Below are 18,347 nucleotides of genomic sequence, written 5' to 3' on the forward strand. Positions count from 1 at the left end.
ATTCTTATTACTTTTCAGTTAGGTGCACATCAAAAGACACTGAGAAGCAGTCTGGGAACTATACAGTGAAATATCTGAAAGAAATGTATTATTTTCAGCACTTAGGCAATAAATTGACATTTGTTACACAAGAACATATGTGAAAAGGGACACAGATTTTTTTTTTTTACATGACCCCAGTCGATATTAAAATTACACGGTGAATAGAAAATCTAAGCAAATTGCTAAATGCTAAAAGAGTCAAATGTCACTATTGACAAAAATGTGCAACACGTGCTCAAACTACCGGTCTTTGGACGGGAACGTTTTTAAAAATCACATGGTGGGCTCGGTTTCTGGGCAATGATTTTTAACATGGAACCCCCGAAGATTAGCCTTAGGTCAAAGGCTCAGGGGTCAAATAATTCGGAGCCGACTCTGATGTAATGTGCTCCGTTTATTTTGGGGGAATCTACATGATTGCTTCCGGTGTTTGTGTTCCTGGAAGAAAAGACGAGCCACACAACTGCGTCTCTCCTCCCTCGGGAACTGTGAGGCTTCTCTGTTTGCATTTGCGTTTGCAGAACAGAACGTGCCGCCCTCGACTACTGTATCTGCGTGGAAGACGCAATGGCCTCAGGGTCACGCGGAGCCCGTGTTCCACGCTGTTTCTCTGACACTTTACTGAAGCTATTGCGCTACGTAAGCTAAACATTCAGGTCTGAGGTTCTCCGAACCGGCGTCAGACTTTAAGCATTAAGTAAAGATAAAAATGACTTCGATGAGTGCACGACATTATCTCATCTTAGCGACTGATAATATAACTGGACTTCCATCACGTTTTTATCTTTACATGTGCCAAAATTCTAAACGTGTATTTATTTTTTCACTATTGCCTTCCAGCTTTCGCTTATCTACAGGCAAAATGTTCTGGACAAAAAAAAGACAGTTGAGCTGTCCCTGAAAGCACTGCCCTTGAGAATATAATCAGTTATTAAAACAAGATTAATAAGACGATTTTATGAGAACAACCTGTGCTTTTTTATTAAACATTATTAATCATTACTAATGGGATCAGTTACTGCTCTGTTACAAGTCTATTACTGCTCAGTTCATCTTATGCATTCTAAAGGATTTATGAACAGAAGTGCAGGGCCAGTTGTCCTCACCCTTTTGACCGATAGTGGTTTATTAGAGCCACAAAAGCATTTCAGAAATATAACAGTTTGGGAAAAATATGATCCAACAGTGTGTTCCATAAGTGCAGGGGTATTCCTTCAATCTGTTAATTTTGTTGTTCTTGCAACTATTGCCTCATATATGAATGCGTAAATGTTTGAGGAACAAGGACACTGTGTAGGGAGGTTGCTCCGATATGGCATTTGGCAGTCCGTATCGGTATGATGCAAGCCAGCGTGTAATAGAACGTCTTGAAAGCTTACAGTACTTCCTGAAAACACAGTTAAGTAACAAAGTCATATCTGCAAACACAGCATTGTTCTAATTCCTAGCAGGAAATTTGTTTCCTGGGCAAATCAGGCTTTGCTTAGTGGGTTGCAGACTGTGAACTATCTTCCTTCTGTCTCTTTAAGTTCACCAAGGAAATTAACTTTTCTAGAGTACTTTTTCTTGAGGATATTGAAGGTGTCTTGAGAGAGATTCTTAATAACCAACTAACCCAAATGGATTCACCTTCTCTTAACGGAGAAAGAGGGGATGTATTAAAAATGGAAATAAGCAAATGAATTCAATCTTGAAGTGTGCCTGCTTTTAATTCACATTGAAAAAGTTTTACAAATATGGAGAGAAGAAGAGTCCTGCCATGTTTGTAATGAATTGCAGATTTTAATCGGAGGTAGCTGCCAGATGATTGCTGTCACTCTTTCTGTAGTCCCTTATTCTATAAATGAGTCTTCTCCTTACACAAGAGGCTATGTGATTCAAGTAATGCTCTCTGAACTTTTACATCTATGCATTAGTAAATTTAATATTAGACATCTTTTTGATCTTTTAATACCATTCTTTCATGTGGCTTTCCTTTAAGTGCACTTCAGAAAACAGAACACAGTACAAAATATACTATTTGTAATGAACAGACATCCTGTTAACCTTATGTTTAGATGTAATTGGAACAGAGGTGATTTAAGTGCCTTGGAATGATGTATCATGAAAGGCACCATATAAAATGAAGATTGTTATCATTACTTCCTATGTACAGGCAAATGAGATCCCGAAGTAAAAGTGATGTTTATCGGAGAACAAAACAGACTTTGGTTTCTTTAAACCAAGCCATACGGAAATGTAATTTAAAGAAATGTAAAACTGAAAGCATTGTTTCGTGTCAGTAATTCAATATTTACTTAAAGTATGAATAGGAGATACGGATATTTCTGTTTCGTTGAGACATTTCGAAATATATTAACTGATATCTGCATGCCACTGTGCTGCTTTTGTCAAGCCTCTTAAAAAAATATATGAAAATATAGAACAATATACTAAGAACTTAAGACATTTAAATTTATATAGCTATTTATCCAGGCATAGTATTTTGAGAAAAAAAGCTATTTCCCCCTGTTCTTGAGCAATTTCTGTGTATTTCTCAGACTGACGACTGTCACTCCCAGTGTTGAACAGCACAAACAAGGGCTAGTGAGCGCTGTAAAACGTTTTCTGAGGGTCTGCTGTAGAGCAAATAATGAATGGGTAGAATTCCTGAAAAGCTGTAGCATGTGGGGGTGGGAAAGGTGTTCGTTGCTCATGGTTTTTTTGCTCTGCTCCAGAAAGTACCATGCAGACTCATGACCAGTCCACACGGGCAACAAAATGTGCAAATCGCCGCACTGCGTTTACTTCCAAACCTGAAACTTTGCCCTCTCTTTTCCAGACAGATGCCAGGTCTGCGTTGCTGACTCTCAGTGTTTTAATGTTTCACAGCTGCTATGTTGGCCAGAGTGCTCCTCTAAACAAGCCTCGACTCCTTGCAGGCAACTTGATTTGGAAGTAAACAAAGAGATAACTGACCACACCGATACTAATAAATCCTCTGTGAGTCCAGTAAGATACCTTTACCACAAACCACAAAGAATGAACCAGCAAGATAAGCATGTCTGAGTATTTACACTCTCCGCCAGCTTTGAACCAGCCACAGAGAAGGCGGGAGAAAGCACAGCAGTCCCTGAAATTAGTCCAGAGAGTTCCGATAATGTCCGATGGCAGAGTGACTGAAACCAATCGGGTTCTTCTTTTACCACAGAAAGTCGGGTTCTACTTGCCTGACTTAGTGAGAGAATACAGCATCATCCGTTACAAAGAACGGACACATTTATTTGACATCCACTAACTACGATGATATTTTGTAGTTTAGAATTCGTAAAAGAAAAAACAATTCTAAAGCAGAGATGTTAAGCCCTGTGTCATGAACTAATTCAAAATACAGGTTATAAACAGATGTCCATCCTAATTTTGTCCACTACTTTAGTTGTTAAACAGGGTTAAAATCTGTTAACCCTCCTCCATTCTAGAAGGAAAAGTTACAGCGTGATATCATGTTTCTAAAGTGAAATGTCATCAAAATATTTTATGTTAGTAGTGTGTTTAGAACTTAGTAGTGGGGTAATGCATTTTTTTAATTTTGTCATTCGAGACTCTTTTTAAACAAAAAAGAGCTAAAGATATTAATGTGGCAGGAAAAAAGCATGTACAATACAGTAATAGAAAATAGAAAAATTCATGTGTTTGGGGGCAGCACACTCTGCTGGAGAAATTCAGCTCTGATGGCTTCCTAAGATGTTTAATGAAGTAAAGGATCCCTATCCATGTGTTCAATTGTAAGTTACTTTTGGATAAATGCAGGTTAAAGAAAAGTCCTTCAAAATACTAGATACTGCTATACCTGTCCTCTGCTCTCTGCCATTTGCTTCTGAAATAGGCTCCTGGTTTCCCCAAATCTTACCAGGAATAAGCAGCTTTCTGATAAAGATGGATTCTTTAGGCATCCTGCTTCTCTATCATATTACGTAAGCAGTAAAGGTTCTTTCTCAACCACAAGAGAAGGGGCAGTCAGCCCCTTATCACTAAACATTACTAGAGTCTCACCTAAGATTGAGAAAACATCACCTTAACCAGGAGTGGATTTACTGCAAACAATATATCGTCATATTCCAGAGAAGAATTATATTTAGATGTTTTGCAGGAAAAATATATTTTAGTAATGCTATACACTAGTTTTGACTATTCTTCACTAATCCATATCATTTTATACTACTATAGTTTTAAGGCAAGACATGTTAAGACGCATTGGGCTTGTCTGACCTCAAGTTCAGCGTACTGTTGAATCCACAAGGTGTGGTCTACTGTACAATTTGTAAAAAAAACAAGTGTCCAGATTTTTTTTGCAGAAATGCCATTAGGGGGGTGCTGTCTATTTTACACTGTTAGGTAAAATACTTACAATGAAGGAATTACACAATTTTAAGGATGAATAATGGCATTTGTGGTGCTGTCTAATGGAAGTTGCACTTTAAAAGTGATGCTTCTTGGATAGACAGAACTGTGTTGCTTGGTTACAGTGTTTACCACTCAATTTGTGATACAACTCCTGCAAAATGAGTAACTTCGCCCACGGTTAGCATTAAGAAAAAAAAGTTCTAGAGCTGCCAAAAAGAAGAAAAAGGGACATTTGCATGCCACACAATGGGAAATATGGTAGCTCCATTTTTAATTAAATTGCTTGAGTTCAGACTACACTACTGAGTGTCAAATTGCTTATAACCACCAGAAATTCACAAAGTTATAATAAATAAAGAAAATAAAAAAACTACACTAGGTGCACTGGCATTGCATTCACCTATAGTAATAATGACAGTCATAATAAACTTTATTTTATATGGTGCCTTTAAAAGCAGATCCTCAAAGTGCTTGGTAACTTGTCAGAGTACTTAAAAATGTGCCATCCCCAAATTGCTTCACAAGTGTTCCAAGGGCCTCACATCTGGTGAGTAGGCATCCACAGTTTAACTGTCATGTACTGTACCCCTTCACAAAAAAGTGACTGTTTCACAAGCAACATGAGGCCATTGTCATGCTGAAATATTGTCAGGTCAGAAGGAGCCATCAGTGGAAGGTCACAGGTCTGCTCCCCGGGTTTGATCAATGATTGCCTATCAGTCAGATTGCTATCAATCACCACTTGAGGAGTTCTTGAGCAACTACACACTCCTGTCCAAACCATACCAATGGGTTTTCAACATTCATAAGTCTGTTTGGCACAACATTTATCATAATGTTTAGCTGCACCACACTTGCTGATGTTCCTTGGCGGTGTTGTGCTCAAAACCTTGATTCTTCACTAAATAAACCTGGCTTTACAACTTACAACTTGGCGGAGTCTACATGATTCCTTACACTTATATAGTGCTTTTTCTGGACACCACTCAAAGCAATTTACAGGTAATGGGGACTCTCCTCCACCCCACCTGGATGATGCGACGGCAGCTATAGTGCGCCAGTTTGCTCACCACACACCCGCTATCAGTGAGGAGGAGAACAGAGGGATGAAGCCATTTCACTGCTTCTTTGGTAGGCCTCAAGTGGTAAAGGCCAATAGACCATTTTGCCAGGATGCCAGGGGTAAAACTCCTGCTCTTCAAGAAATGCCCTGGGATTTTTAATGACCACAGAGAGCCAGGACCTTGGTTTTACATCTCATCCAAAGGACAGTACCTTTTTGTATTAGGACCCACACAGACCACGGAGTGAGTGCCCCCTACTGACCCCATTAACACCACTTCCAGCAGCAACCTTAGTATTTCCCAGGAGGTCTCTCATCTAGGTACTGACCAGGCTCACACCTGCTGGGCTTCAGTGGATTGTCAAATGTGAGTTGCAGGGTGATATGACTGAAGGCATATATGAGATGACTTATTTCAGCCTCCAAAATGCTCACATGCCCCATCAACTCTCTTGCAAATGAGGTGATTTAGTGCTTATAAACAAGTAATTCAAGTTAATCAGCTATGAGTGCCGATTAATAGAAATGACGCCAGAAATACTTAATATTTTTATTTCTACAAACAACATGCAACGATAGAGTGGTAAACACCTTGTTGTTCACGTTGTTAGTGGAAGTGCCGTTGGTGAACCTCTGGAACAGCAATTCCAGTCTGCAGCCCCTGTCATCAGTGCTGTGTTATGGAGGAAGTATAGTCTTGCATTGAGAAATACAAGTGAGGACCAATCCCAGCTGCAGGAATTACAAATTACTTAGCACTCTCCAACAAGAGATGAGGAATCTGGCACGCCTCAGCCAACACTGAAATAAATGGTTTAAACAGCTCTTAAATGTGCTCCTGAAGGAAAGTATTCAGGGGAAAACGCAAGAAATGTACAGCTCTGTTTGCAATGAGTCATCGATGAGATTCAGAGAACTGGAATTGATATGTGATTCCACAGCACTTATCCAGTCATTGGGATTCAAGAAAGATTTCCAGAAGCAAACCGTACTGGAATAAGCACAGGGATAAAAAGGAAAGTCACAAATGGCTCAAAGAATGTGGCTGTCCAACTAGAAGGAAATAAAGAGAAAAATTATTTATTGTACTTGTATTTAGAAGTCTCCAACAATATTATGAAATGACAGTTATATGGTTTCAGAAGGGTATTGAGGTAACTCAATAGTTATTAATAGGGTATTGAGGTGTGAACTAAGAAAATTGAATAATCCATGCTCTGTTTGCTGTGCCACCAGCGGTCATTGGCTTCTGGGTTTTTAGATCTCGGCAAACATCCACACTTTTCACTGTGTGGTTCAGACATTTTTCAAGCTCTTGTCCGGATGCTAAAAGCTCTGGCTACTGTTGACTATCTACAACGCTTACGGCAGTTTTGCCCATGCGGATTAAAGAATTTCAAGAAGCACAGTGTATTCTTTCTGTTGGAGCTTTAAGCCTTCTGAGTAATTTCTGACAAGGTGTCAATTTATTCCTACACAGCCAACAAATAATTTGAGTTCCATAGGGTTAATCTCTTAAAAGGTCTCTCGGTATACGTTTACTCTTGGGAAGGTACGATAGACAACACAACCTATTTCGTTTTTCAGAAATAAAATAATCTTTAGAAAACCGAGAGTGAAAAAACTCTCTCACTGTAAACCGAATTTTCGCACGGTACTGTAGAAAAAAACGTTTGCTAACTTTTGCTTGAGCAGCCCTGAGGTAAAAGGGCCAGATCTTGGCCACCGTGTCGCAGCAGTTACATCCTAAATGAATCTGAGATCCCGCCTTTGCCAACGCTCCTTGAAACTACTTCTGAACTAAAGACCCGTTGCTTGTTAAACATATCCGGGCCCGCCTCAGGGTTCGCCTGGCATCGTGTCCGATCCCCGATTCACACTCGAGATTTAAGGCGTCCTCGTGCGTTGACACTCGTGACTAAAAAAAAAAAAGCCTTCAAACTGTCTTTTCCCAATTTATTTCGTAAACGTAAACAAGAAAATATCGAAGGGTGAAATGAAGTGAAGAGCTGCCGTACCGTAAACGACACGATTCCTTGTAACATTCTTAATACTCCACGTCATATAGAACTACTGCTCCTTAGAAAGCATTTTATTAGCGTGTTTTGACAAGGCTCTAGGTTAACTGCTTTGGCCTGCTCGTCACTCTCCCCTTTAAACGTTTCTGTAGTTCTTGTTTCCAGAATTCGGCACAAACCTATTAAAATAGAATTACTTTATGATGTTTTTTTTTTAAATGGGGTTCACGGACCGTCACAAAGAACAAACCAAACGCTGTGATGATTTGTATCAAAATGCTATATGCCCATTTTAGTTTTATTATGCGCTGTGCTGAATGACAGGTTTATGTTTTACAGTTACCTCTATGTCACTTTATTACATAGGCTTAGCCTCTAACTATATATGCCTGAGACAAAGGATTTGTATCTTGTTCGCACACTGGCTTGTATAAAGCAAAATACTGTAATGCATACGCAACAATACTGTTACGTATAGTTGCAACGCTGTATATGAATTTTATAAAGACGCTCAATTACTGATCTAGTATTAACTGCGGCAGCCAGCTACATGGAAAATTGGAACACGTGTTTCTTCCTGTGTGATACATCTCAGAAATAAAGGCGCAGGCGCCGGCTGATGATCACAGGCACAAGTACCGTCACAAGCGGTTACACAAGCTTCACAATTTAATTTTGGAAAACCGAAACACCCACAATCTACAGGAAACCTTTCATGCAGCCCTCTATAACAGGACAACATTTCTATTCATTTGAAACACAATTTTCCAACTACCACTATCCGTTAAGTGAAAGTTTCGTATCTGTCTGTAGTTAGTACTACATACTATATATCATGGTGTGTTCCAGTTGCAGAAATAAACGAATTGAGAATTTGTACATTCCTTAAAACGAATTACGGATACTGCTAAATACAACATATGGATGTCTGCAATTAAAACTTAGATTTTGCGGACAAACTAAATGTTTCACCCTTATTAAAACAGACATGTTGACTTTGTCAACCCAAAGTCCTGTTTACCTTCCGAGTTTTCAACCTTATTCTTCACTGGTCGATATGACAGGAAAAAGCATCGCAGGGCTGACCTTAGTCTTGGGCCTTATCAAAAAGGTGGCCTAAATTTTGGTTGGCTCAGGACATTTTCATTTTGGGAAGTATTCACTCTTCAGGGAAAAACAGCCAATAGCTGAAAGTATTTTGCCAAAAGGGTCTAACTTGTAACGGATAACACTACAAATAAATAAGGGTTAATTGTTTTATAGCTTGTTGTTTTCAGCCCGTTAGCTCGTCGTCTCCTGTGATACAGTGGCTAGCAGGTTAAATGCCCACAACAGGTCCTACGGATCTTAATGAATGTCAGTGAAGACATGCTAATTGGAATGTATGCAAATTGTATGGTTAATTGGAGATTTGAGGTCTCCAGACTATGCCATTTTTTCTGACTTGACACAAGGGCAGTGATCTGACCGTGGATTTCAGAGGAAAGTTTTGCTGAAAACTTTGTTCTAGTGTGCAGAGTGAGAAGGATAGAAGCTATATGGCAGTTACACCTAGTTCACAAACGCCTCTCAGATTTCTCAACCTCCACAAAAGACAGTTTACAAAGAAGGAGTTTATTTGGTCCATGTTTGATAATTAATTAATCCAAGGATCTCATCCTGCTGTTTCTCGAAGGATGCCAAGGTGATAGCTTCCTCTACACGGCTGGGGAGCTTGCGCCACACTCCCACAACCCTTTGTGTAAAGAAGTGCTTTGGTTTCCAGTTTTCAATGCTCTTCCCCATAGTTCCCCCTTGCGTTTCACCGTTTATCTTCTCCATCTCCAGGGGCTGCAAACAAGACAGGATTATGGAGGGGGAAAAAATGAATAGGGAGTGGGAGATTCCCCAAACACTGCTGGAGCTTTCAAAGCAATTCACAAGTACATGCCTGTTGTAAAAGGGGTAGCTAACACCTCCCTCCCGCGTTATCCCTTTGTTTGCCGTTTCTTTGCCCATTCTGTTGTGTGTCTTCTCTAATCTCTGTTCTCTGTGCAGGTTCTTAAGAGACCGATAACAGAAGCTTAGAATGCTCCTTCGCTTTGCAGAGAAGCAGAACACTCGGACGTGGTTTGGTTACAGGGAAGTAGATACCGTAGATATTAGACCGAGATAAACCGAAAATCCAATTGACATCTTCCGTCCAGAGAAAAACGTACACGCCGGCTCCCGCCGAGAGCAGGTTCAATTACCAGCCGCTAAAGCGGTTTTTCACATACTTACCTGAGGCTCCGCAAACAGCAAAGTACGGGCAATGTATCAGCGATGAGAGGTGTTTACAAAAAAAACAGACTAGCGACGTGATTTGCTTGTAATTAACATTTTAGTCCTGTGCACATCACAAGCAAAAGGGAAAGAAAATATTTCTTTGAGATCTTAAAGAAACAACCATTTAGCTCAGTACAAAATTACAGTCGGACCATAGCAATCTATCCCCTTTCATCTAATTCACCTCGCAAATTAAAGAAAATTGTTAATGTATACGTTGATCTTCTGCTGCTGCTGCTACTACTAAGGAGCATTTTTAGGACTCGGCGTGCTCTCGTCTAGTTTACGTGTTGTGCACAACATTCGGGAACACAGAAACTCAATCGACGAGGATATAAATGTGAGTTTGCCATTACTGACCTAAGACAAGGAATTTAAAAAGTGCTGCGGTGGCAGAAATTCCTCGCCAGCCCACTCCAGACTCCCCACCCCCTTTCAGATCAGCAGTATCCACATTGCACAGCTGTTTGTACTAAAGACTAATTGACACCACCAAAGTGCTTTGTGTTGCCTGAAGACGGCAAAAAGATAGTTTTGTCCGAATTATTCTGGGGGGGAACTACTGCATTCCGATAATGTCGTGCGTGATAAATCTATCATATTAAAAACTCCAAATACACAGCAGTCTAAAAACACTTTGAAATAACGAGGTCAATTCCAAGCATTTTGCGCATTTATTTTTATGGATGGTTAGGTCGCGTCTTCAGAAAACGCTGGCTGTAGACGAATGAATTCAGATTGCCATATTTTCTTTCTCTCTGGGGAGTCCACTGTCATTTTCCACACATCGTTCAATCGGGGGCGGTCAAAAAATAATGAGTATTGTGCGCAAACCATGATCTTCTTTTGCAAACTTTGCAGGCTGCCGTGCTGGCCCGGAGCCCGGGTATGCGAGCGAATCACTGCCCCAGAATCGAGGCATTCTGAAGGGGCAGAGCTCACGTTTTAAAACCCGCCCTCCGGAGAGATCTCATTTCCCCCAAAACCTCCCATTTTTTCTTTCTCTCTCATTCCTCTCTTCTTTTCCTCTACGTTTCTTCTCTTTCCTAAGTGTTCCCCCTCCTTACTTCTTAACCATGGGTCTCATGGCGAGATGGTTGTTTCTGCTCTCCGTCTTCCCCGTGTTATTGGCGAACGATGCGGACACGGAGGAGCCGAGCTACGATGTGGAACTCACTGACACTTCAGATGTGATCGATTACAAGGATCCCTGCAAAGCTGGTAAGCAGAAAGAAGCCCCTTTTTTGTGACCCTTCCGATACCTTTGCCGAAAATCATATATGATGTTGGAACCCGCAGCTTAAAAAAAAAACAGGGAAGGAATAAGAGTGGGATATATCCAGTATGCTACGTTGGCCGATGCCATAGAAAAACAATATGCAGTGCATCATATAGATCTTGATGTTACGACGTTGATACATTTGTTTCGGAGTCTTCGTTACAAAAAGTTACCTCGAGATTTTTTTTAAAAAAAGAAGTAAAGTTTGGGTATGCAACCAGTCAGATGAAGTAAATCCCTTACCAGGCAGTCAAAAACTACAGCAGAGTATTGCAAAGCCTTCCTTAGTGTTGAGTGTTGATAGCAGAGACACGAAGTTTGAAGTCCTTTGTTGTCTATATAAAGCTTTTTTTTTTGGGAGCGTGGAGCTCCAGCTGTCAAAACATCCCAGTACTGGCGGACGAAAACCTATCTTTGTTTTGTCCGTTTTGGTTTCTGGAGTTAAGTAGCTGTCAAGAGAAGCAATCTTCTGTGCTTGGTGTAACCCGAAATCTTCGACGCGCGTAAAGCGTCGTTCCAATTTAATACCATTTCGGTTTTTATTGAGGTACGTGGCGTTTACAAAATTGGAAATATATTTTTTTTCAGAACTCGTTCAAACGTTCACTAGACGAAGAATGAATATCGAAATGAAAATAGGAACGTCAGAGTACAACCGAGGTGCTTTAGGCAATTCAAATCGCGTTTCGCGTAGGCTTTTCGTCGTGGTAATTAAAAAAGTGTGAATGAATGTTTATTTCGTAACAGCTATGGTTGTACGATTTACTGCCGTGAACGACCACGTATTTTCTCTCAATACTTAATACACACTGAGTAACTGTTAAAGGAACCGTAATGTGACAGTTCTGGTTTCGCTCTGTACTGAACTCTGGCTCCCGGCGGCGTAGAGCTCTTGAGACTAATTGAGTATGGTTAAAGTAATTAAATCCTTACTGTCCGCCTTCCGAACACAGAGCATGTGCTTCAACAGCCAATGAAAAGGCGCAATGCTTTTTTTTCCCCCACAAAAAAATGCAGGCTCCAACTTGATGCAATTGTTACGAACAGTTTACTGTGTGAAGAAGAGTGACATGCTTTTTTAAGCGGGTGAAATGCAGCCTGTTAAAAAAACAACAGCGGATTGCTCTGCTTCTAACTGTTCAAGTACGACAAAACAAACATTTCAGAAAACGAAACGTACCTCAGTAGTGAGTGTACTTAAATCCCTTTCAATCACCTGAATGTCAGTCAGGGTTATCATATCAACCGCATTGCACAGAACTGTGAGACACTCCTATGTTTTTCCATAACAGCTATTTGTTATGCATAGAAATCGATTTCTTTATCTATATAGAGAGAAAGCTCCACGAAGCTGCTCTTACTGTATATATAGTGCCTTGCAAATGTTTACAGTTCCTGCAAGTAGCATAAGTATTTTTATATTAATATTAAGCATTATTTATCTTTTTTTAAAATGAAACTTTTTGATTAAAAACTGGAATAATCAAACTAAGCACTAATATATGTGAAGGAGGCTGAATATGATCAAAATCTGCATAGACGAAATACAAAGTGTACTGCTTGCATAATTCTTGTTTTCCAGCTCCTAAATCAGTACTTGATAGCCAAGCAGCAGTGAATGCTGCCAAAAGTGCTTCTATTTGGCTAGCTGTCCAGCTTTGCACAGTGGGATGGTGTAATTCTCTCCATTCTCTTGAACGTAGTTCACCATGCATTTTGTTATGTAATTGGGATCGTGCAAGAACTTGGACTTGGCCACTCAAAACCAGGCCCTGCAGGGCCCTGCTGCCCTGGTGAATTGTGTTTTAGATTCTTGGGTGACTTGAGCAGGTTTTCCTCAAGGTTAGTGACTGCTTTGTGAACCATTCAGTTTGTTCATCCTGATATGTTTACTAGTCTGTGGTGATGGGGATTAACACCAAACACAATGCTGCCACCATCACACTTGACAGTTGGCATTGTGGTGACGCTGTGCTGTGCTGGGTTTGTGCGAGATGTTGCACTTGGCATTTAGACGAGAAAGTTCAATTCTGGTCTCAGCCAATCATAAATGTTTCATGCACATGTCTGATATCTAGGCAGTGTATCCCATATAAGCTTTAAGATTAGTCTTTCATTCCTGACACTTTGCGTGCCACAGTGTATGAACAGTGACTCCCAGTTCAGGCATAACGCTTTATAAATCTTTCACTATTGGCTTCACAGTGGCATTTCTAACCTGTTTCCTGCTTGTCTATCTGCTTAGTTTGGAAATATGGTTTGATCGAGGTAGAGTCTGGGTGTTCCAATGCACATTCCACTTAATAACACAAGTCACTGTATGCAGTGACCTACCTCTCTACAGTACCTCTCTGTTGCCTCTCTACCATTGTTTCAAAAACTCCATGGTCTTCATGTGAATTAAAACTCAAATTCTGTCAGAGAGAACCAACAGAGATAGACACATGCCTTCTGAAGTCAGGTTAATCTACTTTGATTACGCACAGACCGGTCTTTAACACCTGATCAGATTGGAGTTGCTATAGCACAGGGCTTCAATAGTTATTCAATTGTGGGTCTTCTCATTTACTTTGCAAGCGGAATTGACGTACTATCAGCATATTTAGCTTTATTAGTTTGAAGAAGAGTAGATCACAAATATAAAGTCCTGTTTGAAAGTGTCATGATTGTGAGCTCAGACAACAACAGTATTTGGAAACTTTTCAGAGTGGAGAAGTCTTTTGTAAGACACTGTATACACATACAGTATACATACTACCTACACATGGTTAATTTGCTGCATGTATGTATAGTGAAGGCAATTTTTCCTGAAGCCTTTAGATCAGAAACCTGGGTTAATCTTTCATTTCATTAAGTAATAATTCAGTGAATGTGGTAAAAAGTATTTTTAAATGAAGCAGTCATTTTTATTCCTTTTCAACTGTAAGAGGAACTATTTTAACACTTCCAGTATTTTAGTTTCTAATGGAGAGGTTAGGCATCATGTATGTCCTTAACCTTAAACTATGATACACAGAATTCCAGACTAAAATACTACAATATGTTGTGTACCTTTTTAATATTACTTTGCTGCTTGCAAAATAGACACAAATGTTCAAAATACTGTTACTGTATATGAGTAGTCAGATTGAGATCAGCTGATTATCCCATTTTAACCATCTTAAGTGTTTTACCATCTAACAAATTGTACATTTCCAAGCAACTGTGAAAAACCTGCTACATTAAAGACCCCGACTAACGCATTAACTAGTTTCTTTGTAAAGTATTGATTTTTTAAAATGATTTACTATATCTTATATTGAAAGATTATTTTGAACATTATACATTGGAGAACAAAAAGTGCTTTATTTTTTTTCCCCTGGTCACCTGTGTGATATCATTTGTGAGGGTCCTGTAGAAAGGTGCCATCCAAATGTAAATCGCACAAAATTGTTTGAATTTTCCATTAACACATCCTAGTCAAGCAGTAATAGCCATTGAATCACAGCAGCAAATGAAATAAGTCCAGTTACAAAAGACAGGCCATTCAGTTCATCTGGCTTGTTTCGTAGTTAGTAGCTGATTGATCCAGGAATCACTGCCAGCCATTTTTAAACAAAGTCAGGGTGCTGGTTTCAGTCACATACTGTTGGTGGGCAGTCTGTTCCATATTTTCACAACATATAGGATAAAAAGGTGCCAGCTGTTCTCAGTTTTAGATAAATATCCAAAATTTCCATTTGTTCCACTTCTCTAAAGAAGTCTGTTGGGCTCATCTTGACAATATATTTGAGGGTTTTGAGTACTTCAATTAACTTAAGTCATAGACTTCTCTATTTTACACTAGAAAAAATCCTTCAGGCTATTATTATAAAACACTTCCTTAAGCCCTTAAGTCAGTTACTGTTGTGTTGCTTGTTTCCAAAGAGGTAATGTCTTTTCTGGAACGTGGTGAGCAAATTGGTATACAATATATTGTGTTTTTATTTGCTTTCTCAAATTGTGTAGAAACTGTGTGAACATAAACACCTAAGTCATTTCATAAGTAGACTCTTCTATATTGGTTTCCCATTTTATAGTTTGTTTTTGATCCATGTCATTTCACAATTAATGTAACAATATTTACCTAGTACTCTTGCCCCTTCTATGCTAATACTGTATACTACAGGACTGCTGTCCTTCCTTCGCTGGGGCATGCTGGTGACTTCTTCCTGAAGTCATTTTAGTACATCATTTAGTACTAATCATTTCAGTACATCAGCCATTTCACTTTCATTGTCTCGAAATTTGCCATTGTTGTCCAAGATAAATTATACTTCATCCTTAGAGAACTTATTTATTTTAGCCTCTATTGCAATATTTCTTTCAGTTTCTCTCTACTCTTTTCAATATTCCTTTTAACCTGTGCTAGTAATTCAGTGTACTTCATGTTTAACTTGATCCTGTTGTTTTTAATTGTTTTAGAGAGTGCTTTCTTTTGCCTTATATTTTTCAGAATTGATTGACCAATTGAAACTGCTGCTGTTTCAAATTTATATCCCATTTTAATTCTGTTAAATGCTGTCTTTCCTGTTCAGTTTCAAAATATGCAGGAAAGCATAGGACATCATGATCACAGTTTCTTAATGCTTTTCTCACCTGTTTGCTTAAGAACTAATGTTCTATTCTTCTCCAATGTTTGCAGTGAGCCACATTTCTGTGTTTCCAATATCATCATAATTGCCTGCTAATGTGGTACCTTCTCTCACTTCTGTATTATGTTATTTGTGTAGAATACTCGGCATTTAGCTACAAGGCTGTAATTAACCTGTCCCTTGTTTTGTTTTTCTCCTCAGTTTTTCCTTCAGTTCTTTGCTCCCCATGTATCTTCCACTAGTTTTTTGGTTTATCCCCCCCCCCCTTCATTCTAATTTTGTGATTCTTGTGCAAAGATGACTGGAGCCATCTCTTTTAGTTGTAATCCATCACGTCTGTTCAGATCTCCTTTGCCCTGACAAGATTTCCAGTGGCCCAGAAAGCTGATGCATTCTTCTGCTCGCCATGACCTCCTTTATGTGATGTTGTCGGATTAACATTTGCAGTTGTTCACCTTTGCCTAGTGCTGCCCAGAAGTCTTGAGTTTCTTCAGTTTGTGACCAAGCTGCCCACATTTGGTACAGATGGAAAGTGTGCCATTTGTACCAATGTCCCTTGTGCCACATTGGACAACAACAACTTTGGTTGTTGGCTTCTTAGCTAGGAAACTAAGCTTTATGACTCTTGACACTTTACCTCCAGGGAGAAGGCAAGCTGTCGTCTCATGGTCTCTGGTGCAGATTACCGGCAGTAATTGAAGCTGAGATCTGAGTTCAGCGTTTGAGATTTCAGGTCAGCGATAGAGGTTTCCTGTGAGCTGCTTTCATGAGCTCCCATATCTGATTCCAGGACCTGAAGAAGAACAAATGTATTTGCCAGTGTGCTGTTGGCTTGTGTTGTTTGGATAACTTGTTGAATTTTTTTTACCACCTGGGACCAAGATCTCTCTGTTAGTTTGTCCCTGTTTCTTTGCCAGTTTAGGGTTTCTTCTCCAAACAAAGGGAGAAGTTTGTGTTTGCAGAAGAGAAACAGATGAGCTGTTTATCTACAACTGGTTAAATGCTGTCAGCTTTCCTGCCTGCAATTATCACCTTTTCAGCTCCCCCCAACAACACTTTGACTTGCAAACTTCTCTCTAATAGTTGACAATCTGTCTGGCCTGAATACACGCCTCCCCTCCAATTCAATTTCAGTTTTGTGCTAATGAAGGCAAATGACTGACTATAATAACTGCAGTCTGGCCAAGAATGTCTTAGCAAAGTAGAAAAGTTCTTCCCCTGGCTTGTTTGTACTACCCTCAGTGGTCTCCCTCTTAAGTTCATAATATCCGTGGAAGGCATGTCTATGATCTGATGTAATTACAATAAGTACATAAAGTCTCACGTAAATGTAGTTTGTATACGAAATAAATATAAATTTGGTCTTCGGTACAATATGTGGAATATATGCCTTAGGTTTGCTACTCACTTCCTCGGAAGTATAATAATAATATAATAATTTTTTTTTTGTATAATGTTTCTTTATTAGCCCTACACAATTTCTTGCATTACGAATGTGTCTTTTCGCATACCCCAGCTTTTCTCTATGGAGACACAGACACAGAGACAGGGAGAGAAGCTTGGGGTCAGAGCGCAGGGTCTGCCATTGTACGGCGCCCCTGGAGCAGTTAGGGTTAAGGGCCTTGCTCAGGGGCCCAACGGAGTAGGATTCCTCTGCCGGCCGCGGGATTTGAACCGGCAACCTTCCGGTCACAGGCACAGATCCTTAACCACAGAGGAAGTCTGTGCTTATCTTGCAGACGGTTATCTAGAAGCATTTGAAAGTAAAATGATCAAGGACTTCGCTAGAGCTATGCTTCCTGTCTGGCAGAACATACGTTCAGAGACGGTGAGCTGACCATAGCACTTAGGCTGAGATTGATATGGAAACAGAGCAAAACCCCTCATCAGTGTGTGGTGTTTTATATTGCAGTGCTTTAGCCTCAGTGTGCTTTTTGGAAACTCTTCCTAATGAGTCACAGATAATGGTTGAGTCTGTGAAGATGATGACATTTGCTGCATCTCAGCTTCAGTACAATCATGCTTTTACCTTTCATGGAGTGATAATGCTACTTTCTCACCCACAATGGAGTATTGCCTTGACAAGCAGCTGTGGTCATTGTTCTGTTATTTCTACATATACACTTTAAATCTGAAGATCCAGATGTTCAAAGCAATATTTATGTGGTGTATATTAAAATAGTTTGTAGCAACTGGATTTAAAACCATCTTTTAGCTGTATAGACAAACCTCGGGTTACGTAAAAGGTCAGTTCTGGAACTAGGTAACTAGGTAACTAGAAATTTCCATAAGTCGAAACACCCGTTAATCACAGCCCACAGACTATGCATACATGTGTACAGTACTGTATACTACATTGAAATGTCAGGGAACATGCTGAAGATGTTATTTCTGTCAGTTTCTTTCATGTGGAGCACACATAGAAAATTAAGTTCAATAATTATTAATGCAGTGTTGTATAAATAGAAAAAATAGAAAAAAAACTACATATATTTAATTTACAGTACTTTTTAGTACATCGTTACATCAATGATCATGTTTTAGAGGTTATTTCTGTTTTTTCATATGATGCACACACAGAAAACTAAGCTCTGTACTTAATAACGTAATGTAATATAAATAAAAAAAATTGAAAAAGTATT

At 39.5% G+C, this 18,347-nt stretch overlaps 1 protein-coding gene and 1 long non-coding RNA gene across 2 annotated transcripts in view; both read left to right on the forward strand.

The window, feature by feature from the left end:
- Positions 1-563: 563 nt before the first annotated feature.
- On the forward strand, positions 564-1,010 carry LOC107078744 (uncharacterized). The gene is made up of 2 exons (XR_001479711.2): positions 564-681; positions 883-1,010. It is a non-coding gene; the product is annotated as an uncharacterized lncRNA (long non-coding RNA).
- Positions 1,011-10,318: 9,308 nt separating this feature from the next.
- The window catches only part of bmp1a (bone morphogenetic protein 1a), a 77,433-nt gene continuing 69,404 nt past the window's right edge, over positions 10,319-18,347 (forward strand). The window contains exon 1 of the mRNA XM_015339797.2: positions 10,319-11,034. Coding sequence (XP_015195283.1) covers positions 10,890-11,034 — 145 coding nt within the window. The 5' untranslated portion in view covers positions 10,319-10,889. The remainder of the gene's footprint in view (positions 11,035-18,347) is intronic.

The sequence above is a fragment of the Lepisosteus oculatus genome, chromosome 2, assembly GCF_040954835.1.
Source record: "Lepisosteus oculatus isolate fLepOcu1 chromosome 2, fLepOcu1.hap2, whole genome shotgun sequence".
Classification (NCBI taxonomy): domain Eukaryota; kingdom Metazoa; phylum Chordata; class Actinopteri; order Semionotiformes; family Lepisosteidae; genus Lepisosteus; species Lepisosteus oculatus.